The sequence below is a fragment of the Lontra canadensis genome, unplaced genomic scaffold, assembly GCF_010015895.1.
Source record: "Lontra canadensis isolate GAN:19392208 unplaced genomic scaffold, GSC_riverotter_1.0 scaffold4, whole genome shotgun sequence".
Taxonomy (NCBI): Eukaryota; Metazoa; Chordata; class Mammalia; order Carnivora; family Mustelidae; genus Lontra; species Lontra canadensis.
Window position 1 is genome coordinate 18,657,655 of NW_022630998.1, and position 22,007 is coordinate 18,679,661.

A 22,007-nucleotide genomic window follows, 5' to 3' on the forward strand; every position below is an offset into this window, starting at 1 on the left:
CTTGCTGCGAGCATGTCCCTTTTCATCACGAGAAAGGAATCTGTGGATTTGCTAAAGGAGTTCATGTTCAAAGTGCTTAATTAGCATAACATGCCTACCAAAATTTGGCCATAGGAGAATAGATAATGAGAAAGAAAGTCAAGAGCTCCTGGTAGGTGTATCTTTAGGTATCTTCCCATACATTAAATACTTTTACCCATTTGTGGCAATGTTGATGCATGATAGCATCTTTAAAGGACATGTATTTCCTAATTTAGAATTTCAATATTATTTTGTAATACTTGACATATAAAATTTAGGCAAATTTTAAACATCCAGAATCCCCATGAAATTCCAATGGTAAATTTGGAGAGGAAATAAAAGAATTGCTATATTAAAAATCAAATGTTGAAAAATTTTTAGTGGTTGTGAAAGTTGTTTCAAAATTTTTATTCCCTATTTGTACAAATACAATTTCTTGTTGACAGCAGCTATAAACAAATTTGAAAAGATCATTGATAAAGTGTCTTGATTAGAAGTTATATATAAACTTTCAAACATAAAAACTGAGACAAAAAGTTATATTGATGGAAGTATATTCATATTTCTAAATTTAAGTTTATCTACATTCACTTTTATATCTTTCCTTAAACATCCCATTTTATTTCCTTAACAAAATTGTATCACCGGAAGGTAATGTAATGAATCATTCCATTATTATTATTATACAGAATCCCAAACATATGCCTACAAATCTCCTCTAGTTTACTCTAGTTTGTCATACAAATATTGTTATTTTCTATATTGGGAAACACTGAAATAAGTAGATTTAGTTCTATAACATGTTCTTTTACCAAATATCTTTTACTTAATTTACAGGCTAATTAATTATAAACTTGTCATAATATACAGTTAGTGTTACTCAAAGGAAACAAGTAAGTATACATAACAACTAGATAAATGTTAAACCTAAGTTATTTCCTTGCTCCTCCTATGGTGCTTGAAACGGAATTGGGATATTGTTCAGAGGGCTAGCAATGTTCTTTTTCTTGACCTGAATGGTTACATAGTGTTCACTTTGTGATAAATCATTGCACACATTGTTTTGTGCCCTTTAGTGTACATATTTTATTTCATAGTAACAAAAGTTTAAAATTTTTTTCAAGATTATTTATTTATTTATTTGACAGAGAGAGAGAGAGATCGCAAGTAGGCAGAGAGGCAGGCAGAGAGATGGTGGGGAAGCAGGTTCCCTGCTGAGCAGAAAGCCCGATGTGGGGCTCCATCCCAGGACCCTGAGATCATGACCTGAGCCGAAGGCAGAGGCTTAAACCACTGAGCCACCCAGGCGCCCCAAAATTCTTGTTTTCTAATACTAAAAAGATATGGTGATTATAGCTCTCTGAGTATATTCTTACTTCCTGTTTATACTAGCCTTGGTTTTATTACTCTCCAAGAAAACTTAATAAATGATTAACCTTATCACTTGGCAGTTGGAAGCAGTCATGAAAGGCATAACACTCACTTGATAATTCATAATAGAAACAGAATTTTCTTCAGTTTATGAATCATCCTGTTTTCTATATAAATTAATCAGATGACTCCAGCACTATTAAAATCAACTTAAAGGTGATAATTGGCTCTTTTAATTCATAGTACAAAATACAACACTGGTGGGCCTGGAGGTTATTACTATGATGCACATAGTAGAATAGGACTAGCCCTTGATATGACAAAGATGAATTCTATATCTATTTGCATCTTCAGATTTGGCAAACATTCATTTCTTCTGTATCCCAGAAATTGTGGCAAATAAAGTCCATAAGATAAATTGAGACAATTTCAAAATAAATTACTGAGATTATATATATTGTTTGGATGAGAATATTCTGCTTTTGCTGTGAAAATTTAGTTTAACCTATTAGGCAAATCAGTCAAATGTTTACTCCAGGTTTGTATAGTGCTCCGTTTGACACAAATGCCTCATTAATGAGACACTCATTGCCAACACTCTGCAAACTGATTTACTTGAACAATAATAAGAAAGGGCAAATATATTCTTGCTCTAGCCATACTTACCTTTATTAAATATGTGCCAGGAGTTTCTTTTGTCTTGCTAGCACACAGTTAGCATTTGTCTGCTGTGAGAATGAAACACCCTAGAGAACTTGAAGCCACAACTCAGGCTGAGACACGAAAGGGAATAAACGGAAGTTCATCCAGCCATCAACACTCACCCATGTGAATTTACAGAGCAGACAGAAGAGCCGTTAATCTCAGCCCATTCCACAACATCTCATGGATCATGTGGCTTATTAACATTGACATTTGTTTTTGTTAAGAAGATTCATGTTTCGGGGCGCCTGGGTGGCTCAGTGGGTTGAAGCCTCTGCCTTTGGCTCGGGTCATGATCCCAGGGTCCTGCGACAGAGCCCTGAATCGGGCTCTCTGCTCAGCGGGGAGCTTGCTTCCTCCTCTCTCTCTGCCTGCCTCTCTGCCTACTTGTGATCTCTGTCAAATAAATAAATAAGATCTTAAAAAAAAGAAGATTCATGTTTAAAGAAATTATCAATCTAGTCTACATTCCTGCAAACATGAAAGCAAATGAAGAATTAGCACTACTCAGTCTCCTCCTCCACCAAGTCTTACTTGCTTCCTGTATAGTATATTTCTCGCTTCCTTTCTCCTCAATCTCATATGCCTTCTTTTCCAATCTTAGCCTCTTTCTTCTTTCTCTATAATAGTCTGCGCCCCCCGGTGGTTTGAAGTTTAAAAAAAAAAAAAAAAGAGGGAAGGAAGGATGGATGGAAGGAAGAGGGAAAAAGAAGAAAGAAAAGAGAAGAGAAGAAAAATCTTTCACAGACAAGACTTTTAAGCCTCCGCAATTTCACTTTTGGGATGAGTCCAACACGCTCCTGGGAGCTCGACGCCAGTAGTCACGATCAGGAACGTAACCACAGTTTCTCCCTGCAGTCAATTTCCTCCCTCCCCCCCGCCTTTTTTTTTTTTTTTTTTTTTTTTTTTTAAAGAGGGGAAAGACACAGATCAAATAAGAAACAGCTCGGTTAGCTGCAAAAAGAGAGCAGTTTCTGAGACTCAAACGGAAGGGCCGCTCTGGCCGCCGCCGCGTGTGGCGCTGTCCATTCTTTGGTGCTGAATACTCTACACTGGGGCTTTTCCAGCCAGGTTCAACTCTTGAGGATCCTGATAGCCTCAGTCAGCCAAGGTAGACTGAATCCATCTTTGGGTCTGTGTGGGGGTGGGTGGGAGGTGTGGGGAAGGGGCATTTAGACTTTTTGCTAATTCTATTCCCACGGGGGGAAAAACATTCTTCCACAGAGTGACATTGTGCATTTTATGGAAAAGTAATGGTACAGCTTCAGCTCAAAACCCAAGAGAGGAGCTCTACTGAATTAAAAAATGTGAAGTTCAGAATTAATAAAAGCCACTCTTTCTCTCCCTGATATAACACAAGTGTGTTTGGGTCCCAAGACCCCCTTGTTGATGGTTAAAGAAAGTAATTTTCTTTAAAAAAAATCATGTGGTTGGGGCGGCTCGGTCACTGGCTCAGTCGTTAAGTGTCTGCCTTGGACTCAGGTCATGATCCTGGGGTCCTGGGATGGAGCTCTGAGTTGGGCTCCCTGCTCCGTGGGAAGACTGTTTCTCCCTCTCCCACTCCCTGTGCTTGTGTTCCCTCTCTCAGGCACTCTCTCCCTCTCTGTCAAATAAATAAATAAAATCTTAAAAAAATTTAAAAAATGATTAATCATTTTTCAGATAAGCACAGTAAGGGGTGACACTAGGCTTTGCAATATCTAGAATAAAATTTTAGATATTGTTTTACTAAGTTGAGAGACACGAGGAACTAAACTTGTTTCTTTAAGGTGGTTTCAATGTTAGTTGAGAATACATTTTTTTAAAGTATCACTTTAACAATGTCTTCCAGATGAGCTTATTTTCTTAGGCAATTTAGATCAGAATCTGGGCAATAGAAGCTTCTCTCCTCTCTGCTCAGCCTCTGTCCGATTTCAGACTTAAGACCCCTGTTCTTCACAGCAGGTGCTCATCTCCACAGGGCTCTTATAAAAATTCATCCCCTTCCCTCCCCCCAAACCATGAGATAATTAAGTAAATGAAAAGAATGCGGGCAGGAGTGCAGCAAAGTGTGTGGTAACTCCCAGCCTTCGGTTCTTGGTAGTAATATTCAAATAGGGACACTTCTCTTTGAGAAGTGAAGGTGTTTCTCATGGCTACAGAATTTACAGTCAGTCAGGGAGCAGACTTAACTGATCCCAGCAATCGATTCCTTCCTTTCCTTAATCCTTCCCTGCTTATTTTAGCCGCTTCTCCACCCCGCCGGGAATACCATCCAGATCTTAGTCCAGGTAGATCTGACGTCAAGAGATGGCTTTCGTCGATTTGACGTGTAAACACTCATTTCCATTCCGGCTTGGAAGGGCTGGGGCTCCACTCAGCCGGGAGACCAAAGAGCGCTCGCCACCGCCCAGCCTCTCCTCGCGCGCCTCCTATCTCAGCAGAGCCACCGGGAGCGAGAAGTGGTCCAGAGTCCGTGGGAGAAAAGGGCTAGTGTTTCTGGCTTTTCTCCTTTCTTGCATCTTTTCTTGCTTCTTTCCCCCATCTCCTTCCGACTTGTGTGCAAGCGAGTGTGTGAGCCATGGAGCGAAGAGGCTGGACTCTGCAGTGTACTGCTTTCGCTCTCTTTTGCGCTTGGTGTGCACTGAACAGTGTAAAAGCGAAGAGGCAATTTGTGAATGAATGGGCGGCAGAAATCCCCGGGGGACCGGAGGCAGCTTCGGCCATAGCGGAGGAGCTGGGCTATGACCTTTTGGGTCAGGTAAGAGTTTACACTTTACAGAAACTTTCTGGGGCCCACGGGGACTGGCGGGGTTGACGCGCGATCTCCCAAGTGGGAGCCCCAGGTCGCACTCTCCTAAGCCCAGTGGCAAAGAGCAGAAGCTTCTGCAGCTCTCGCTCCTGGCGCGCTTGGAGAAAGAAGGCTTGCATTATTTATTGTTTGGGCTGGAAGCAGCCAGGCAGAACGAAGCCGCTGCAGCTGGGTAAAGCTTATTCTTGCTGTCGTCCGCTTTGGCATTTAAATCCATTCCCGCGTGGTTTGGGAGAAAAATCCCTCCACGCTTGTTCACGGAACTTGAGATGCATGTAGGCTCTTACCAACCAAGAGCTCCCGGGAGAGGCACTGCGTTCGGTCCCCTGGGACTCAGCTGGTCTCTGCGTCAGGAGCCGGCTGTTTCCTTTTTTTTTTTTTTTTTTTTCAATATGGCAGCATCAGATCTAAGTCCTGATGCAAGGGGTCAGAGAGGCTTGGTGATGTCCGCCCTCAGCCTTTCGGGCACGCCCAGGGCATTGGAAGAGCTCCAGAGGCCGGGCTCACGATCTAGAGGCTGGGGGCCCGCGGAGTGGCCTGGGGAGCGGGCGAGGAAGAGGTGCGCGAAAGACACCGGAACACTCCCCTCGCCTCTACCGGGACGTTCCGGTCTTCACCGGGAACTTGGAAAGTCTGAGCTTCACAACTTTGCTGGGTCAGTCTCCCTGAAGGGTCAAGGGGCCGGAATGACTGTGGGGAAAGCTTTTCTATTTTGTTCTCCAGCCAAATGCCTAATAGCTTCCCCGAGGGTGTCAGCTTGTGATAAAAACTTGTCTGTGCAAGGGAGAGCTGGTTTCATAGATAGCTGGGAGGAGGGTGTTAAGGCATTACTAGAGTGACAGCTTAGGTGTGCGATTCCCGGGGGAACCCCAGGGGGTGTGATTTCTAATCTAAGCTTTCATTTTCCTTGGCTCAGAATCAAGCCCTCGCCCCTCGCCTTGGAACTGTGCCTCAAAGCGGGGGAGGAGGGAGTTGTAAAACATTTTGGCGCGTTTTTTCTGGAGGTGGTTTGTAGAGATGCAGCTGAAGTCACGGATGAGTAATCGGCGTGGGCGTTGGCGATTCCATAGATCGAATCCTCTAGGGAATACGCCTCTCCTTGCCAGAGGCTTCATTCCCCAACTTGATGAGCCAAATTGCCTTTAAATGCCCAGCATAAAAATCAATACGCAGTTTGATTTCTCCGTGTCCCAGGAGCCGACTAAGGCTTTTTGCTTTGCCCAGATGTTGTTCTCTGCCAGGCTCCCTGTTAGGGGCTGAGGAATAATAGGAGGAAAAGAAACTTTCAAGGAATCAAGAATTTAGAGGAGATTGGTTTAGTAACAAATAATTGGAATTGCAGGTAATTGGTGTAATAGAAGTTGCACCTGGATTCTCAATATTTGTTGATTGAGGGATTGAAGAGGGACAGGAATTGAGGAGGAGTGTAAAAAAGACAGCCCAGTGGAGGAAACATTTGTAGAGGGTTTAGGAAGAAGAGACAAGTTGCCAGGAGAACTTGGTGAGATTGTAGAAGGCACTCAAGGCACAGAAAACAGATTGTAGGAAACAAAGAAGATACAAAGAAAGGAATTTAGAAGAAACTGAAAGGAATTGTTGGGATCTGAGCAGAGTGTGAGCAGTAGGTGGAATTGTACTGGTAGCTACTGTGGGCATCATGGAAATCTTCTGTATCCTATGGGGGAATAACTGGGGACTTAATCCTATAACCTTTGGGTAGCTAAATAGCACTGGTAACTATGTGGAAAGAGATTGGGTAAGAGAGCAAAAATATCCTTTTTTCTTTTTCTCACCTGTTAGCCCCAGGCCTATTTCCAAACCTGGCCATTCATTATGGGAATTGCTTTTAAAATCACAAATCCCTTTGCTCGCCTGGATGGCTCAGTGGATTAAGCCTCTGCTTTCTGCTCAGGTCATGATCTTAGGGTCCTGGGATCATGATCTCAGGGTCCTGGGATTGAGCCCCCGCACTGGGTTTTTTGCTCAGCAAGGAGTCTGCTTCCCCCTCTCTCTCTACCTGCTGCTCTGCCTACTTGTGATTTCTCTCTCTGTGTCAAAGAAATAAATAAAATCTTTAAAAAAATCACAAATCCCAAACCAAAAAACAGTAAATCAGTTTTCCTGATAGGATCTTCAAAGAAGGGTTGGAATGGTCACAGGAAGCTTTAAGAAATAGTGGGGTGGGGGGAAATCTATATTTACATATGATTTGCATATGCTATATTTTCTCTAGCTATTTCCAGTTAAAATGGCATTACTAACAAATATTTTAAATAATAATTCTTAGTAAAAGATTGATAGTGTTTTCTTGATTCTGTTTATTTCTCCCTTTGTTTACAGTGATTTAGTGTCACTACCCTGAGCTTCTGAAGGCCTCAGGATAAAGACAGAATTAGAGAGGTGACCAGAAGCAAAACCAATTGATAGCAGAGGAAGAGCTAAGCATTGATGACCTTTTCCCTCTCCCCAGCTCCACGTATGGAAAGCCTTGAACTAGTGGAAAGTCGAATGGTCTCTACTAGTAGCTTATAAAAATTATCACCATTGAGTCAATGGCTGTATTTTATAACAATGACAAATCATTATAGCTGAATGTAACATTGACCGTATAGAGTACCCAAAGGGTTTGCCAGCTTTCCACAAATTATTCTTCTCTGACAAGATAAATTTGATGAAGTGGGTATTTTTTTAAAGAAATGTCTACCTACACAATATTGTCACACAGAAACAAATTTAGTTCCTCTGAAATCTGAAAAAGAGGTATCATTAACCTCCAAGTATACGATGAGCCCAAGTGATAAAATTGTAAGCTCAACTTACTCAACGTAGTGACAAGGGAGCAAGGGCTTCCATCGGTCTCTTCTTATAAAGAATGGGCTTAATAAAAATTGCCTGCCTCTAAGTTACATGGGTTTCAGTCTAACAACCCATATAAATTTATTTTGGATAAAGTGGGTTTTTATTTTAATATTTTTTCTTTTATAGATTGGATCACTTGAAAATCACTATTTATTCAAACATAAAAACCATCCCCGAAGGTCTCGAAGGAGTGCCCTTCATATTACTAAGAGATTATCTGATGATGATCGTGTAAGTGTTGTGCATTTGTCTTCAAACCAATAACCTGACTTATCTGCCTTATGATTTCCAGCAAGAGCAAAAAGCACTTTGCAAATATGATTATTTTTTATTGTGGTCACAACTATCTGTCTGTAGTATTTCTTGTTATTTCTATAGGATTATAATTGCACATAATAATAACTGGATTGGAGTGGATAGATTGAGTTAAATAAATTTTACATATAATATATATAAAAGTATATGTTTAAAATACTAGCTCACAAATCCAGCTGAAGAGCACAAAAAATGAATATTAAAAATTAAATTGCAGCTCTATTAAAAATGCTGATACAATCAACTAACAACATTTTATTATACACCTATTATTTGTCATCATTTTAATGTCCAGTGTGAGGATGCCAAAGAAATTTACATGTGAACATTGATTTTAATAAATTTCAATATAACTGAAAACACCTTTTTCCATTTCTGTTTGGTTTGGTTATATGGGGAATTAGTATTTATGATTGAGTTTTAAATCCACATCTTTATGAGCCAAATGTTTTCATAAGTATTGTATTGTTTTGAAAGTATTGTAATGTTTGAAAGCATATGATCTCTTTTTATCCTTGTTTGTATACATATTCAATGGTGAGACAAGAGCAGGAAATGTCTTGAATGAATATAGGTAAATAGTGTGAGGACAATTTGAATGTATATCTAGTGTACCTATTAATTTTTGAAGTCTGTTTTCAAGATCAGCAAACATATCAATAGAAATGGTGACTATATTGGGAGTATTGAAATTTGTATACACAATGTTGCCTTTTCTTAAGAATGTGCTATACTGTTTGAAATTTATCCTGGCTGGCCTGTTTTCTGTTATCATGATTTCTGTTGCCTAGGACACTCCAGAGAATTATGGAAGCTTTGAAGAGATAGAATACATCCTTTCAACTTGCTAGAAAGAAAATATAAGTGACAGAAAGGTGATAAAACTATTGAAAGTACATGGAATTCATAAACCCTGTGAAATAATTTATTTATTTGTTCTGAAACTGATAGAATTTTTAAGTAAATTGGTAGAATTTTAAAAGCTGAAAGGAAAAATAAAAAGGCAAATTATCAGAGTAGGGAATGACTGGACCTTGGTTACCAGCAATCACACCTAGGCAAGGAACACTATATCAGGACCACGGACAGCGAACCACAACTCCTTGGCATCCATGGCTACTTTTACCCCGGCCAGTAGATACGTGAGACCAAAGCAGAGGCTCAACATTATTTGAAAAGTTTCTTGTCCAGTGAAATCTTCCTTTTGCCATCCCAAAGCAGATGACTCATTGTATGGGCTGTGAAAAGTAGGACAACTTCCAAGACTCTGGGCTAGGCTTAGTCCTTGAGCAAAGCAAGAAAGAGATTTCCTTGTCTGCCTAAATGCATGCCTGACATTAATGCATAAGGAAGTCAAACTGACCTCCCTTATCATCTTCACAGAAGAAAACTGGACAGAGTGGAGAAATACCTGTTATTATTACTAAAAGTATCTCACTAAAGTGAACAAATGACCCAGTTCTATTCTTTAGAGATTTCTTTGATAGTGGATTTGGGAGCAAAAAATCTCAAGTGATAATGAAGAAAAACTAAGAATTTAATCCCTAACATAACTTCATAAAAAAGGAGTCCGTATAATCTTATGAAAAATTTATTTTAGAAAAATTTATTTTTCTAAACTTTATTTTTATTTTGTTTTAGAAAATATCCTAGAACCCATAGAAGGTAGCACTGGGAAGTTGAGCTAGATGACCTTTAATGCTCTTCCCAAATCAAAAGGATTATTTACATTTAAGTACATGATACCTATTATATACATAAAAGAAAGATATCCCTAATTTCCTCTATTCTATTTGGTCTGCTCTTAATAGAGATTAATGTGGGATTTGGAGTTAAGGGCATTAATCATAACACTGTTTCCAACAACTGAATGTTTATCTGATCAGATGGAGGAGTGCCTCTTCTTATATTCCATTTTTTAAAAATTGCTTTTGATTTTCACTTTATTTTTCTTTTTTTTTTGATGGGGGATAATATTCTTTCAAAATAGCCTTCTGAAATGCAGCAATAGGCTATCTTTACAAGTATGTTAATGAAATCTCCAACTGTAAGTGACTCTATCAAGGATTAGTACTTGTTCCCTAGCAGCCAGCTTCCAAAGACCAACTCAGAGGACAGGCAGTATATTCCAAGCATTGAGGTACTTTAAGCCAAAACAATTAAGCTTGAACATACATGGCCTTTAAAAATAAATTATAATGACTAATGTCTAGGTTTCAAGTCCCTCCCAATATTTATAATAGGTTTGCCATAAATTTTCTAATTGAAAATTCAGGACATTCTTAGTGGATGGTTTTATCCTTTAGCAACAAATTATTTTTTAGTTTTTATTTTTGGATCGGACTCATGAGTATTCACACATTAACAACATCCCACCAGGCACTGGACTGTCATCATGTGTACAACAGAGAGAATATGTTTTGGGTAGGAAAGAGTCATGTTGCCCAGTGAAATAAGAGCATAGTATTATTTCATAATGAATATAACCACAAGGCAGTCCCTCACCCTCTCAGGGTCTCAAGTATAATAGGATTATGCCATAAATGTGGGAAAGGTAATTTTTGTATTGTCAGATCTCTTTGCATAATACATGAGATTAAATTAATGGTAAGTGTGCATGTTCAGTAGACTCATTCATCACCCTGTATCTGTTTCTCATATTAAATACTCTTAAGCAGGAGCTTGAAGCACAGGGGAGTCAGAGTTTTAGACTTGCAAAGACACAGCACCTCTCTTGTCTGGCATAACATCTGCAATTTCTACCTTTTGCATGTAAAGAAAGAGAAATTAAGCTAAAAGAGCACCATAACAGCAGTCTCTGGAATATCCCAGCTTGTTGACTCATTCCATGAAAATGGACAAATTTTCAGTTACAAAACCCTAAGACAGAAATAAAAAATCAGTCTTATGGTCCATATGCTGATGACAGGAGACTAAACTTTTACTTCCACTGGAATCATAGTATAAATAATTTGAGGGAATCATCACTTCACTGACTCCTTCTCCTCCCCCTAAAGGTACAGTTTACTGTAATAGAGGAAATGTGGATCTCCGCAGTGGGTAGTCCCTTCTTCTCACTGAGCTGCCAGTTTGATCTGCAGTCAAACGAAAACATTTTTGAACTGCCTCAACTGTGATGGGGAGGGTACTGGAGCTAGTTAGAGGGAAGATGGTTACACAGAGGTGACTTTCTGACTGCTGATTTTCTTGCTATAAAACTCCTTGTAGGTAATATGGGCTGAACAACAGTATGAAAAAGAGAGAAGTAAACGTTCAGTTTTAAGAGACTCAGCACTAAATCTCTTCAACGATCCAATGTGGAATCAGCAGTGGTACTTGGTAAGTACTTACAGAAGGACTGAATAGGATCTGGGCTATTTATTTTGTTACATCTGCAAAATAGATTTTTTAAAAAGATAGACAATTCAGTAGAAGGCCAATTTACCTGGAGATTAGAGCTGATGGGAACTTCCATGATCTGGATCTCCTGTTTTACTAGGTGGAAGTGTCTGAAACACAGATCTTAACTGCTATGAGAGGAAGGATTGTTACTTTTCTTCTCTTAAGCTTATCTGGAGCAAAGGCAGAAGAATCATGTTTTGCAAGAGTTCCAAAACAGTAAGCATCGCAAAAATCACATTTGGTCAGAGTTACTCTTGAGAACCTTTAAATCATCCAAAAGGCACAGTGAACATGATTCAGTATACACAGCCCTGAGTGGCAATTCTTACATGCCAACAAGTGAGAATTTCTGAACCAAGGAACACAAGGAGAGACAAAAGTCATCTACATGCAGATATGTAGACTTGCAAACTGATTTACTTTTAAGATACCGTATCCTCACTGATATGTGGGCATTGAGTAGAGAAATTTTTTAAAAAGATTGTTTATTTGAGAAAGAGACAGAAGAGAGAGAGAGAGAGAAAGCACAAGAGGGGAGGAGGGTCAGAGGGATAGAGAGAAGTAGACTCCCTGCTGAGCAGGGAGCCTGATGTGAGGCTCTATCCCAGGACCTTGAGATCATGACCTAAGCTGAAGGCAGATGTTTAACCGACTGAGCCACCCAGGTGCCCCTGAGTAGAGAAATTTTAAGTGCTCTTTCTTGCCTGCAGAGTCTTACTCCATGCCCGTCTCCCTTCCATTTTAATATGAAGCTTCTATGTCAGTAATACATGTTTATGGAAGTGGTATTTTTGTTGAGAATACTATAAAAGATAAATTTTCATGACAACCATGAGCTAAGGCTTAGATATCTTTGTTGCATAAAGGATGGGAAAAGGGATCAATTCCTCTTGACATTCTCTTAACCTAGGCAATACTCGCTCATTGCAGTAGAAGAGACTCATTAACATTTGCATATTGACTGTATGTCAAATACTATTCTAAGTGTTTGACATGAATGAACTCATTTAGTTCTCACATCATATTGTAGATACAATGATGTATGATACCCATTTGGTAGATGAAGAGACAGAGACATGGGCAAGTTTAGTAACTTGCCAAAGTCATCTGGGTACCTGTGGTAGGGTCATAATTCATGGCTCCAGAGGTCATACTCTTAACCACCACACTGTGTGATTGTTCTTGCAACTGACACAGAGGCCTTCTCTGGCTTTGGCCAGAAATCAATGTGTAGCTCCTACCTCCTAAATCATTTAGTTTCATGTTGGCCTAGTAAGTTCTTTTAAGAGTTTTCCCCTACTGGGGTGCCTTGGTGGCTCAGTCTGTTGAGCACTCAATTTTTGGTTTCAGGTCAGATCAAGATCTTATGAGTTGTAGGATCAGCCCCATGTTGGGCTCTGTGTCCCGTTGAGAGCCTGCTTGGAGACTCTCTCCCTCTCTACCTTCCCTCATTTTTATGTGCTCTCTCTCTAAAGTGAATGAAGGCATCTTAAAAAAAAAAAAAAAGAGTTTTCCCCTACTTTTTGAGGAGAATCAGTCGGGGGAAATTCATTCATTGATACTTTAAGCTGTTATTATTAATAAATTTCTTACTGTCCCTTTCACCAGAAACTGGCGCTTTTCTAAAGCTTCTCCCTCAAATGCTTGGAAATGTGCTCATCTCTCTATTTCCTTGGTGTCCAGCTCTTCTCACTTAGAGTCCCACACACTGTAACTATCAGAAAATTTATCTGAGAAAGAAAACTTCAAATCCCCTCTCATAGATATTTACTCTCTTAGATCACTCATACTTGGAAAAAAAAAACAACATCACTCATACTTGGAAATAGGCAATTAAATTGCAAGTCCTGGTGAGAAGGCATCCTCCTGAGTATTCCAGGTTCTGCTTTTAGAAAAGTTGTTAAAACATCCATGAATGACTACGGACCAGACAATGTAAAGTAGGCTCAGTGTGGCAAGGGTGGCTCAGGATTTGGGGAGAGATGGGAACATGCAACGCCAAATAAAACTTTGGTAGATAAAAACCTTGAGCATGTCATTATAAATGGATGAAACTTAGGGATGAACTTCTTAGAAGCTATGTAGCTCAGTGAGAAGGGGCGCAGGGTGATTCATCCTTTCAAGTGATTTTCCATTGGAACAACTGGGAAGAGAACAGCACTCTGATGATTCACTTGGCTTTACCATCAACTTTGTTTTTTATTTCACCTAATTGCTTTCTTCTAAAAAGTAGAGTGACCCTAGCAGGGGGAAAAAGATGGGTCTCCAGACTTGAGCTTCAGTTCTTATTTTGCAGCAAGTATATCATGGTTTTACCAATTCTTTGTTTTTCTTTACCAGCAAGATACTAGGGTGACTGCAGCCCTGCCCAAACTGGATCTCCATGTGATACCTGTTTGGCAAAAAGGCATCACAGGCAAAGGAGTTGTTATCACAGTCCTGGATGATGGCTTGGAGTGGAATCACACAGACATCTATGAAAATTATGTGAGTCTGGGCCCTCCCATGACTACAACTTAGGGAGATGTCTACAAACACACATAGTTAAGGCTTTCCTTTTCTCAAGTGGAAGACTGCTCTGATGTTGGCCTCAGGAATTAGGGCCAAGGTCTTTGCTCTTTCCTTCACCCTCCTGCCAGCAATATGAACTTTTTTGGTACCGTGAGCACTGAAAGAATTCAGTGGAGCCAAGGATTTCACAAAAGCGCGTGTGTTGAGGAAGTGGGGAGGCACCTATACCAGCTAAATTATTAAAAGCCATTCAGACTCTACATCACTTGGTACTTGGGGGCATTAAAACAAGCAAATCAAGAATAATGCCTGAGATCATTTTCACAGTCTTCTTCCTCACATCCTTTATAGGTGAATATCTTTGACATTGTGAAACTATGTGAACGAGATTCCTTCCATACAAATTCAAAATGTACACCCCTGGTGTAAAAATGGCAAGCTGAGAAAAGAAATGTTTATTATGAACGGAAAATAAGTAAATGATAACTGCTTGTCTGTTAAGTACTACATGATATCTTAGGCCTTTAGATCAGTGTTTCATCTTTAAGGTTGTCCCTCGTCTTTCTCTCATCCTTTCCATTCCTTCAAAATTCCCCAGCTAAAGAGCAAAGGATAAGGGAAGAAAAAGAAGAGATTAAAAAGATTAGTAGAAATAGGAGTTATTGAAAGATGTGGAAAATGTAGAGAAAAATACTGGTTAACAGAATTCCTATGTGGGAGATGTTTAAGTGGAGCAATCTGTTTGGAAAAGGAGGTGGGGTCTAGAAGCTTGTCTTCTATTTCAAGCACAGTCTTTTTAATTAAATTACATGTTTATTTCATGTAACTGGAAAGGCTGAAGGAGATCACTGCAGACCTGAGCCCCACCCCACAGTCATCTATTTGCACCTATAATTTTAAGAGAGATGAGTATCCAAGTGTCACTAACTAGCTCTAGAGCTTAGTTAAATCATTCAACCTCTCTGGGTCTCAGTTTTCTCTTTTAAAAAATGAGGTGGTCGAACTAAGTAAACTGTGATTCCTTCTGGTTCTAATATCCTATGAACTTCAGGGAATTATATAGGTTTGCTAATGTTCACTGAGAATTGGATGATTGCTCACTTTTCTGTGTACATCCTTTATGCCTGGTTTATGGGTATAACAACTGATCAACAACTGGGCCAGAAACTCTGAAATGCAGATTTCTGAGCTATTAGCCAGGATGGAGGGAAAGGGGCAAAAGGCTTGGGAAGTGCTACTTTTTTTTTTCTTTTTTAAAATGATGCTACAGGGTTATTTCTATTGTCTCTTTAGGATCCAGACGCTAGTTACGATTTTAACGATAATGACCATGATCCATTTCCCCGTTATGATCCCACAAATGAGAACAAGTGAGTAAATGTGGATTTGGGGGGAATATGTACTTTAAAATGCTTTTATCTTACTTGAGAAAATTACACTATAAATATGATCCATATTTCAGCTCTCATGCACACCATCTACACCACAATATTTTGTTGCTTTTAAAACAGAAACCAGTATTTCTATTTTTATATTTCTTTTGGCTTCCAGGACCACATTTCAATTAAACTTTCTTCTTAGGTTATGCAATGCTCCCCTCAAATGGTGCTGATAGTTATAGCTTTAGAAAGAATGTTTGGGTCTTAAAGAGCAAAATCCTACATCCCATCTTCTCCAACACCAATTCCTTTATGAATCCTTTCCTATTAGCAATTCCTCTATGAATCTTTTCCTATTAGCAAACATATTTGGTGTTAGTTGTGGAAATAAAAATAGATGACAAAGATAACAAATTCCCATGACTTCTTTTGGTGGCCACAGCCACGCTCACCATTTGCCTCAGAAAAGTATGGCCAGATACCAGACAACAGAGATGTATTCTGAGGCCTGGCCCTCAAATCCAACGCATTTTCTGGGGGCATTGGACAAGTCAGTAGTCTCTCCCCAAATTTTTGCTGTGTACTGTAAAACTAAAGGGAAGAGAAAAAGAGTATCTTCTGACTCCTGATTCTTGCTAGTAACCACAAAGTGTTGAGGGAGGCCAAGAGCCAGACCTGACGAAGCAAGAGGCCAAATAAAGAGCCAGAGGCAAGAGACTTTTTAACCATTTTTTCCTAGCTGCAAAGAGACTTCATCCTTTAGCCACATGGTCTCATGTGAGGAGCCTTCTTTTACAATATCTCCCAAAACTTCAAGAAGACTTCCATACTTCCTTCTTCATTTTCATTTTCTTCTTCATTTCATTTCTTCTTCTTTCATTTCTTCTTCATTTTCTCCACCCAGACTTGCCCCAGAATAGATAAAAACCAAGGCAAAATTGGAGCTTGTTGTTACAATTGGGATGTAAAGATTCTACATAAAGGGGTTCCATTTTCTCTCTGTATGGCTTTCTCTCTCTCGGACTATTACCCAACTTGGGTCAACTGAATTCTCTCCTGCTTGCTCTTTTTCTCCATCCTTCCCTCTTCCTTTCTTTCTTATTCTCACTCAGAATTCCCATGTGGTTGGTGGAGTAATGTTGACCGGAAGTTATTTCTTTGGATGGTTTCCCCCTCCAGAAGGCCAACAAACACCAGGAAGAGAGTTGAGGCTCATGCCCTTAACCTCAACTTCTGCATGTATATTTCCTCCTTGGGGAGAAAGGGAAGCTTGGGGAGGGTTCTAAGATATTGCTTCTTTCTGTACCATTTACTTCTAGGGTTTATTTCTTAAAGGGGTTAACTAGAAACAATACCTAGAAGTTAGAATACTCCAGTAACAATACAATGAGAACCACCAGGGGGTGCCCTTGAGGGAGACTGGGATATCTCAGGAACTTATGGCAGGAGCCCCAGACACATTTTCAGCCATATTTGTAAGTCACGCAGTGCAGGGGCAGGAGGAATGTGTGCTCCTTTGGAGCTTGACCTTGTAATGTTAGCCTGGCTGGTAGTCATGGCTTTGCCAATTATCAGTATAGAAGGTGACCTCGAGAAATTCATTGACCTCTCTCCCTGTCTCTATTTTTCCTTTTGTCTCCCAAAATGGGTGATAAGGCACTTGCTCTCTACCCTTCTGAACAGAACTTCTAAGGAAATGGCAATAAGTTCTTAGAAGAAAGGGGCAGTTTATTCTAAGAAGTTAGAATAAAGTAAAAATGACAACTTTCATTCTGTCCCCTTGGTCAAGACCAAAAGAGAAATCTGCTCTCAGCTGGATGGGTGCAGCTGAGGAGACTATTAGCTGGAGCTGTCAGCCTTCTTCCTAGGCCGTGTCCTCGAGGTCTGGCCCCAGGATCCAGTGTGGATGATAAATTGTGTGGTGGCTGCATGATAGCCAAATACTTGATAAAATGATAGTCTCAAGAGTTTCTCTACTCATGAGAAGGAAGGGCGCAGATTTCCCTTTCTTGTTCCCCCCCAAAAGGGGAGTCTTATATCCAATATTCATAATACTGGATAGCCAATTCAATAGCCACATTTCCCTCAATTTATAGGGCTCCAAAGCCTTCAAAGAAGTAGCTCATATAATGGTACTTACTTTGTGCCTGAATACACGGAGTTTCCAGAACAAAGCCTGCCATGGACCTCCCACATAGTGTCCAGTTAGTGTGACACAGACAAAGATCTAGGAGTATAGGATAGGCAGCTAGATTTGGGTTAAATATTAGCTTTACCACTTTAAAGTTGGGTGACCTTGAATAAATTATTTAACTGCTTTAGTGCCTCAGTTTTATCATTTATTAAAAAGGGATAATAATAATAGCTACTTCATTGGGTTATTATGGAGATTAAATGAGTTTATATATGTAATTAGCTTGTATAGTATCTGGTACATAGAAAAAATTTTGTTTGCTATGGTGATTATGATGATGATGACCAAGCCTCTTCATTTAGCAGCGAAGACAGACCTCCTTTCACTAAGAAATCAACATGACAAGAATTACACCATCTGAGAGGAGCAGTGACAGAGACAAGTCCATTTTCTGAGCCAATTCAGAATCTGCTCTTTGAAAATTACACAATAAGTAACTACCTCTCAGGGTCCTCTTGCCTAACCACCAAAAAGGGAGCATCCCTATCATTTAACAAAAGGTAAAATAAAAAATAGAGTTGCCCTTCTAGCATGTGTCAGAAATAAATCCCCGAGGTTTAGAAAATGAATGGCTCCATTTTGTCTTGGGCTTTATAGCAGTTAGAGACCTATTATCTCCCAATTCCAAGGGCATTATCTCTCCAAACTATCTGTGTTGCTGCTGTTCTTTATTACTATGTAAATGAGATTAATAGAAGTTGCATTTGAATTCTCCTCTGCAAATCAAAAAAGGAATCACTAAATAATAAAATCTCAAAAGTGCAGGTAACTCTTACTATTAAGCTGGCATGAATCTATATTCAGAATTTCAATACCAATTACAGATTACTTTTCTAGTTAAATAACATGTGTGACAAGGGTATTTTAACTAGGATAATAGTAGTCTTTAAACTATCCTGTGGAATAATTTTTTAAAAAATCAATTTGTTTAAATGCCAGTTACTACCATTGTTCTAAAATAATAAAGAGTTCTTTTATCTCAGAGCCTAAGTTAAGGAAAGAAAAAAAGCTGCAGGTCTACAAAGAATGACATAGTACCACTTTGATAAAGCCTTCCGTTTTTCTCAAGGTGTGGAGGTGGGAAGTGAGGGTAAGAGGAGGGAAAAGTATCAATCCTTTTTTGTACCATGATCCTACTGCACCTTTCAAGAAAATAATTTGCAGTATGTAAGGAGAGATAAATCACAGGTGTTGTCACTTTGCATCATTCTTAGGACAGAGGTGCTGTCTGTCAACAGTTTGATTCTATTGGCTCAGGCTGGACATTCTGCTATCCTGGCTCAGGCTGGACATTCTGCTATCCTGGCCCTAGGGAAATGGAAATAGAGGGGGTGGTGACTTCTAGAAACATACTTTCTGGAGGGTGACAACTCAGTTTCTCCTTCTACGAAAGCAAAGAGAGTTAACCCATCAAAGAAGCATAAGGCTCCTTTTATGAGCTCAATGTGCACACAATTCTCAGAGAATGGGTGTGTAGGTCAGGGCAGCTTAGGCTGCAAGTGAGAATCCTAATTCAAAGATGAAGTAAGCTGGGGATTTAAAAAAAAATCATCCAAGGGATGGTCTAGCTTCGGGCTTTCCAAGATCCAAGAGCTCAAATAATATGCTAGTAGGACCTTAATCAGTCTATCTCTTAGCTGCTTGCCTCCAATTAGCTACATTCTTAAAAAGAATTTTTTTTTTTTTTTTGGCCTGGCAGCAAAATCCACATGGGTCACATGGAACTTAAAGCTGTACATTCTTTTTTTTTTTTTTTTAAAGATTTATTTATTTGATAAGGAGAGAGAGATCTCAAGTAGGCAGAGAGGCAGGCAGAGAGAGAGGAAGAAGCGGACTCCCCGCCACGCAAAAAGCCTGATGTGGGGCTCGATCCCAGGACCCTGGGACCATGACCTGAGCTGAAGGCAGAGGCTTTAACCCACTGAGCCACCCAGGTGCCCCAAAGCTGTACATTCTAGAGAAAGAATAGAATTCTCTTCTCCAGAATATGCAACAATCCTTGAAAGCTGTCTGGGAAGAGGAGGCTCATGACAGAATCACAAGGAGTATGAGAAAGTACTTCCCTAAAGGAGGAAATGCTAGGAGAAAAAGAAGAAGAAGAAAAGAAGAAGAAGAAGAAGAAGAAGAAGAAGAAGAAGAAGAAGCAGATGTCCACTACATTAGGAAAGACCTTGAATTAAAAATAATTACATTGTTCTGACTTAGGATTCCTCTCCAGTATTAACATGAAGAAATAGAAACATCATTTAGCAAAAGGAGACCAAGAAATCATCTTTAGTACTTTAGGAAAAAAAAATGAGAGAGAGAAATGAAACAGAATTATTTTGGGTAGTCAATGTAGAATTTGTATATTCCTGCTGGGCTAAATTAACAGATGTCTAGTGTAGTAGTGCCTAAAACTAGGTGGCTGGCAGTGCTGCTGAGAGCTAACTCTTCCCTTCTTTCCTATGGCGGCTCCTGCAAAGCACCAACAGCCTCTACACTGCTCCCAGGGGCTTCCACTACGGGATGAAGCCATTAAATCACATTAAAGTTCTCTTGACTTACTGACCCTCTTAAGGTCAGAGGGTGGTGGGAAAAGATGATTATCCTCAGATTTTCAGAATTGATGCTTTGATGGTGGACTCTGCGCTGTTTTAGAGATGGACTTTTCCCTCCAGATACTTTGAAACCAGCAATTATCCTCTTTGCCTGATGGCAAAACCAGTCTTGTTCAGACTTCTGGCTCTGATCAGAGTTGCAGGATGACCCTGGTTTCCCAATTAGCTGGTAGTGTCCTGTGAAAATTTCAAACTCCCCCCGGTACCAGAAAACCCTCAGTTGCTTTAGCTTGGTGGAGGATGGTTAGAGTGGGGGGAAGAGGGCTTGAGAGGAGAATTCTAATCTATTTATCCTGCTAGGACTGGTCCAGGATAACCTAATTCAAGGAAGTCACTAGACAGGGATTGAGGAACAACTTCACCAAAATGTATGGAGCAGAAGCCATTTCTCTGAAACAGTACACTAGCCACCACTCCAAGTTCTCTACATGCAGTATGGCATGTGTTGTCACAAACCCCCGAGGACAGATGACTTACTCGAGGTCACACCACTGGTCAGGGGCAGAAGCTGGGAAGTGAATCACATACTTCAGCTCCAGTTCCTGTATCATCTGATACCTACACTTCATCTAAAACTGTCGGGCAGGAGACCAGCAATAATGTTGACAAAAAATTAGTATGGCCATGTACCAGGGACTCATGTGCAAATGACAGTTGCACTCATTCCTGTTTTATAATTCCTATTTTTCGTCTTCAGACATGGGACCAGATGTGCAGGAGAAATTGCCATGCAAGCAAATAATCACAAGTGTGGGGTCGGAGTTGCATACAATTCCAAAGTTGGAGGTAAAGCGGAGGGTTGCTCCTAGAGTTTTGAACTTTTTTTTGTAACACCTGGTGTAAATGAGGGGGGAAAGGGAGTTTTCAATAACCAGAAGGAGAAATGAATTCCATGTAACATGTGCTGTAGGATTTAAGTGTGATTTGAAAACAAATCAATGGCTCTGGATTCCTAAAAAAATGATAGCTGAATTTAGCCTATACATCTTCGTGGGGAGAAAAATGGAAATGTTGAAAAGCTTTTGAACCAAAGCTAATTTTCTCTGTGTGCTAATTTACAAGGGTTTGTTATTGAGTGCTTGCTAAGGGAACAGAAGGAGGAGGTAAATTTAGGCAAAGACTTTCCCTGCCTCTCAATTCTCTCATTCTTCATTTCATAGCAAATAATGGTCTTAAGAAAATAAAAGAATGCATACTGGTTACATGAAGAAGCCAAAGGTTATCTTTGACAGCACAGATTTAAAATCTAGTAGTTTCAGTCAGAGTCTTTGTGGAGAAACATATGGTAAATTCCATCGGGGCAATTAAATAGAGGAAATTTTTACAAGCCTTAAGGGAAATTATCACAATATTATACACCTGAAACTAATATCTCTCCTCTTTTCACTATCCCTATCTTGGGCTTTTACAGTTACGCTAGCAACTTTGCGTTTAGTTTGTTTTCCAACTCTATGCTAACTAACTGGAATTAAAATTAAAAACTTAAAAAAATAGTAAAGGGAAACCAACAAGGGCTAACAAATGAAAACAGACGTAATTATCTTTAGGCCTAAAGGAGCAAGAGGAAAGAGAGGTCAGTGGCAACAGAAGAAAGTTGGGGCCATGAGAAAGAACCACTGGACAGGAGCTATGACCTTGAGTGCAACAACAGGGCTTCCTCTAGGCGACGAGGATCCCAGCAAATGATTACCTCACTCTCCTCTCATCCCCCACCCTCCTGCTACGGTCTTCAGTTGACTGATGCCCATGGGAAGACAAGAGAACCCATTGACCCAGTCCATGTTCCTGTGAAGATGGGTGGATGGTGGACCAGCAAGGGCTCACATAGAATATAATCATTGTCTCTCCTCTTTTCACTGTCC

At 39.9% G+C, this 22,007-nt stretch overlaps 1 protein-coding gene across 1 annotated transcript in view; it reads left to right on the forward strand.

Annotated features, from left to right (window-relative positions):
* The first annotated feature begins 4,344 nt into the window (after window positions 1-4,344).
* Window positions 4,345-22,007, forward strand: part of PCSK1 (proprotein convertase subtilisin/kexin type 1) — a 40,345-nt gene continuing 22,682 nt past the window's right edge. The window contains exons 1-6 of the mRNA XM_032846096.1: window positions 4,345-4,834; window positions 7,871-7,975; window positions 11,288-11,398; window positions 13,802-13,948; window positions 15,266-15,342; window positions 20,843-20,931. Coding sequence (XP_032701987.1) covers window positions 4,655-4,834; window positions 7,871-7,975; window positions 11,288-11,398; window positions 13,802-13,948; window positions 15,266-15,342; window positions 20,843-20,931 — 709 coding nt within the window. The 5' untranslated portion in view covers window positions 4,345-4,654. The remainder of the gene's footprint in view (window positions 4,835-7,870; window positions 7,976-11,287; window positions 11,399-13,801; window positions 13,949-15,265; window positions 15,343-20,842; window positions 20,932-22,007) is intronic.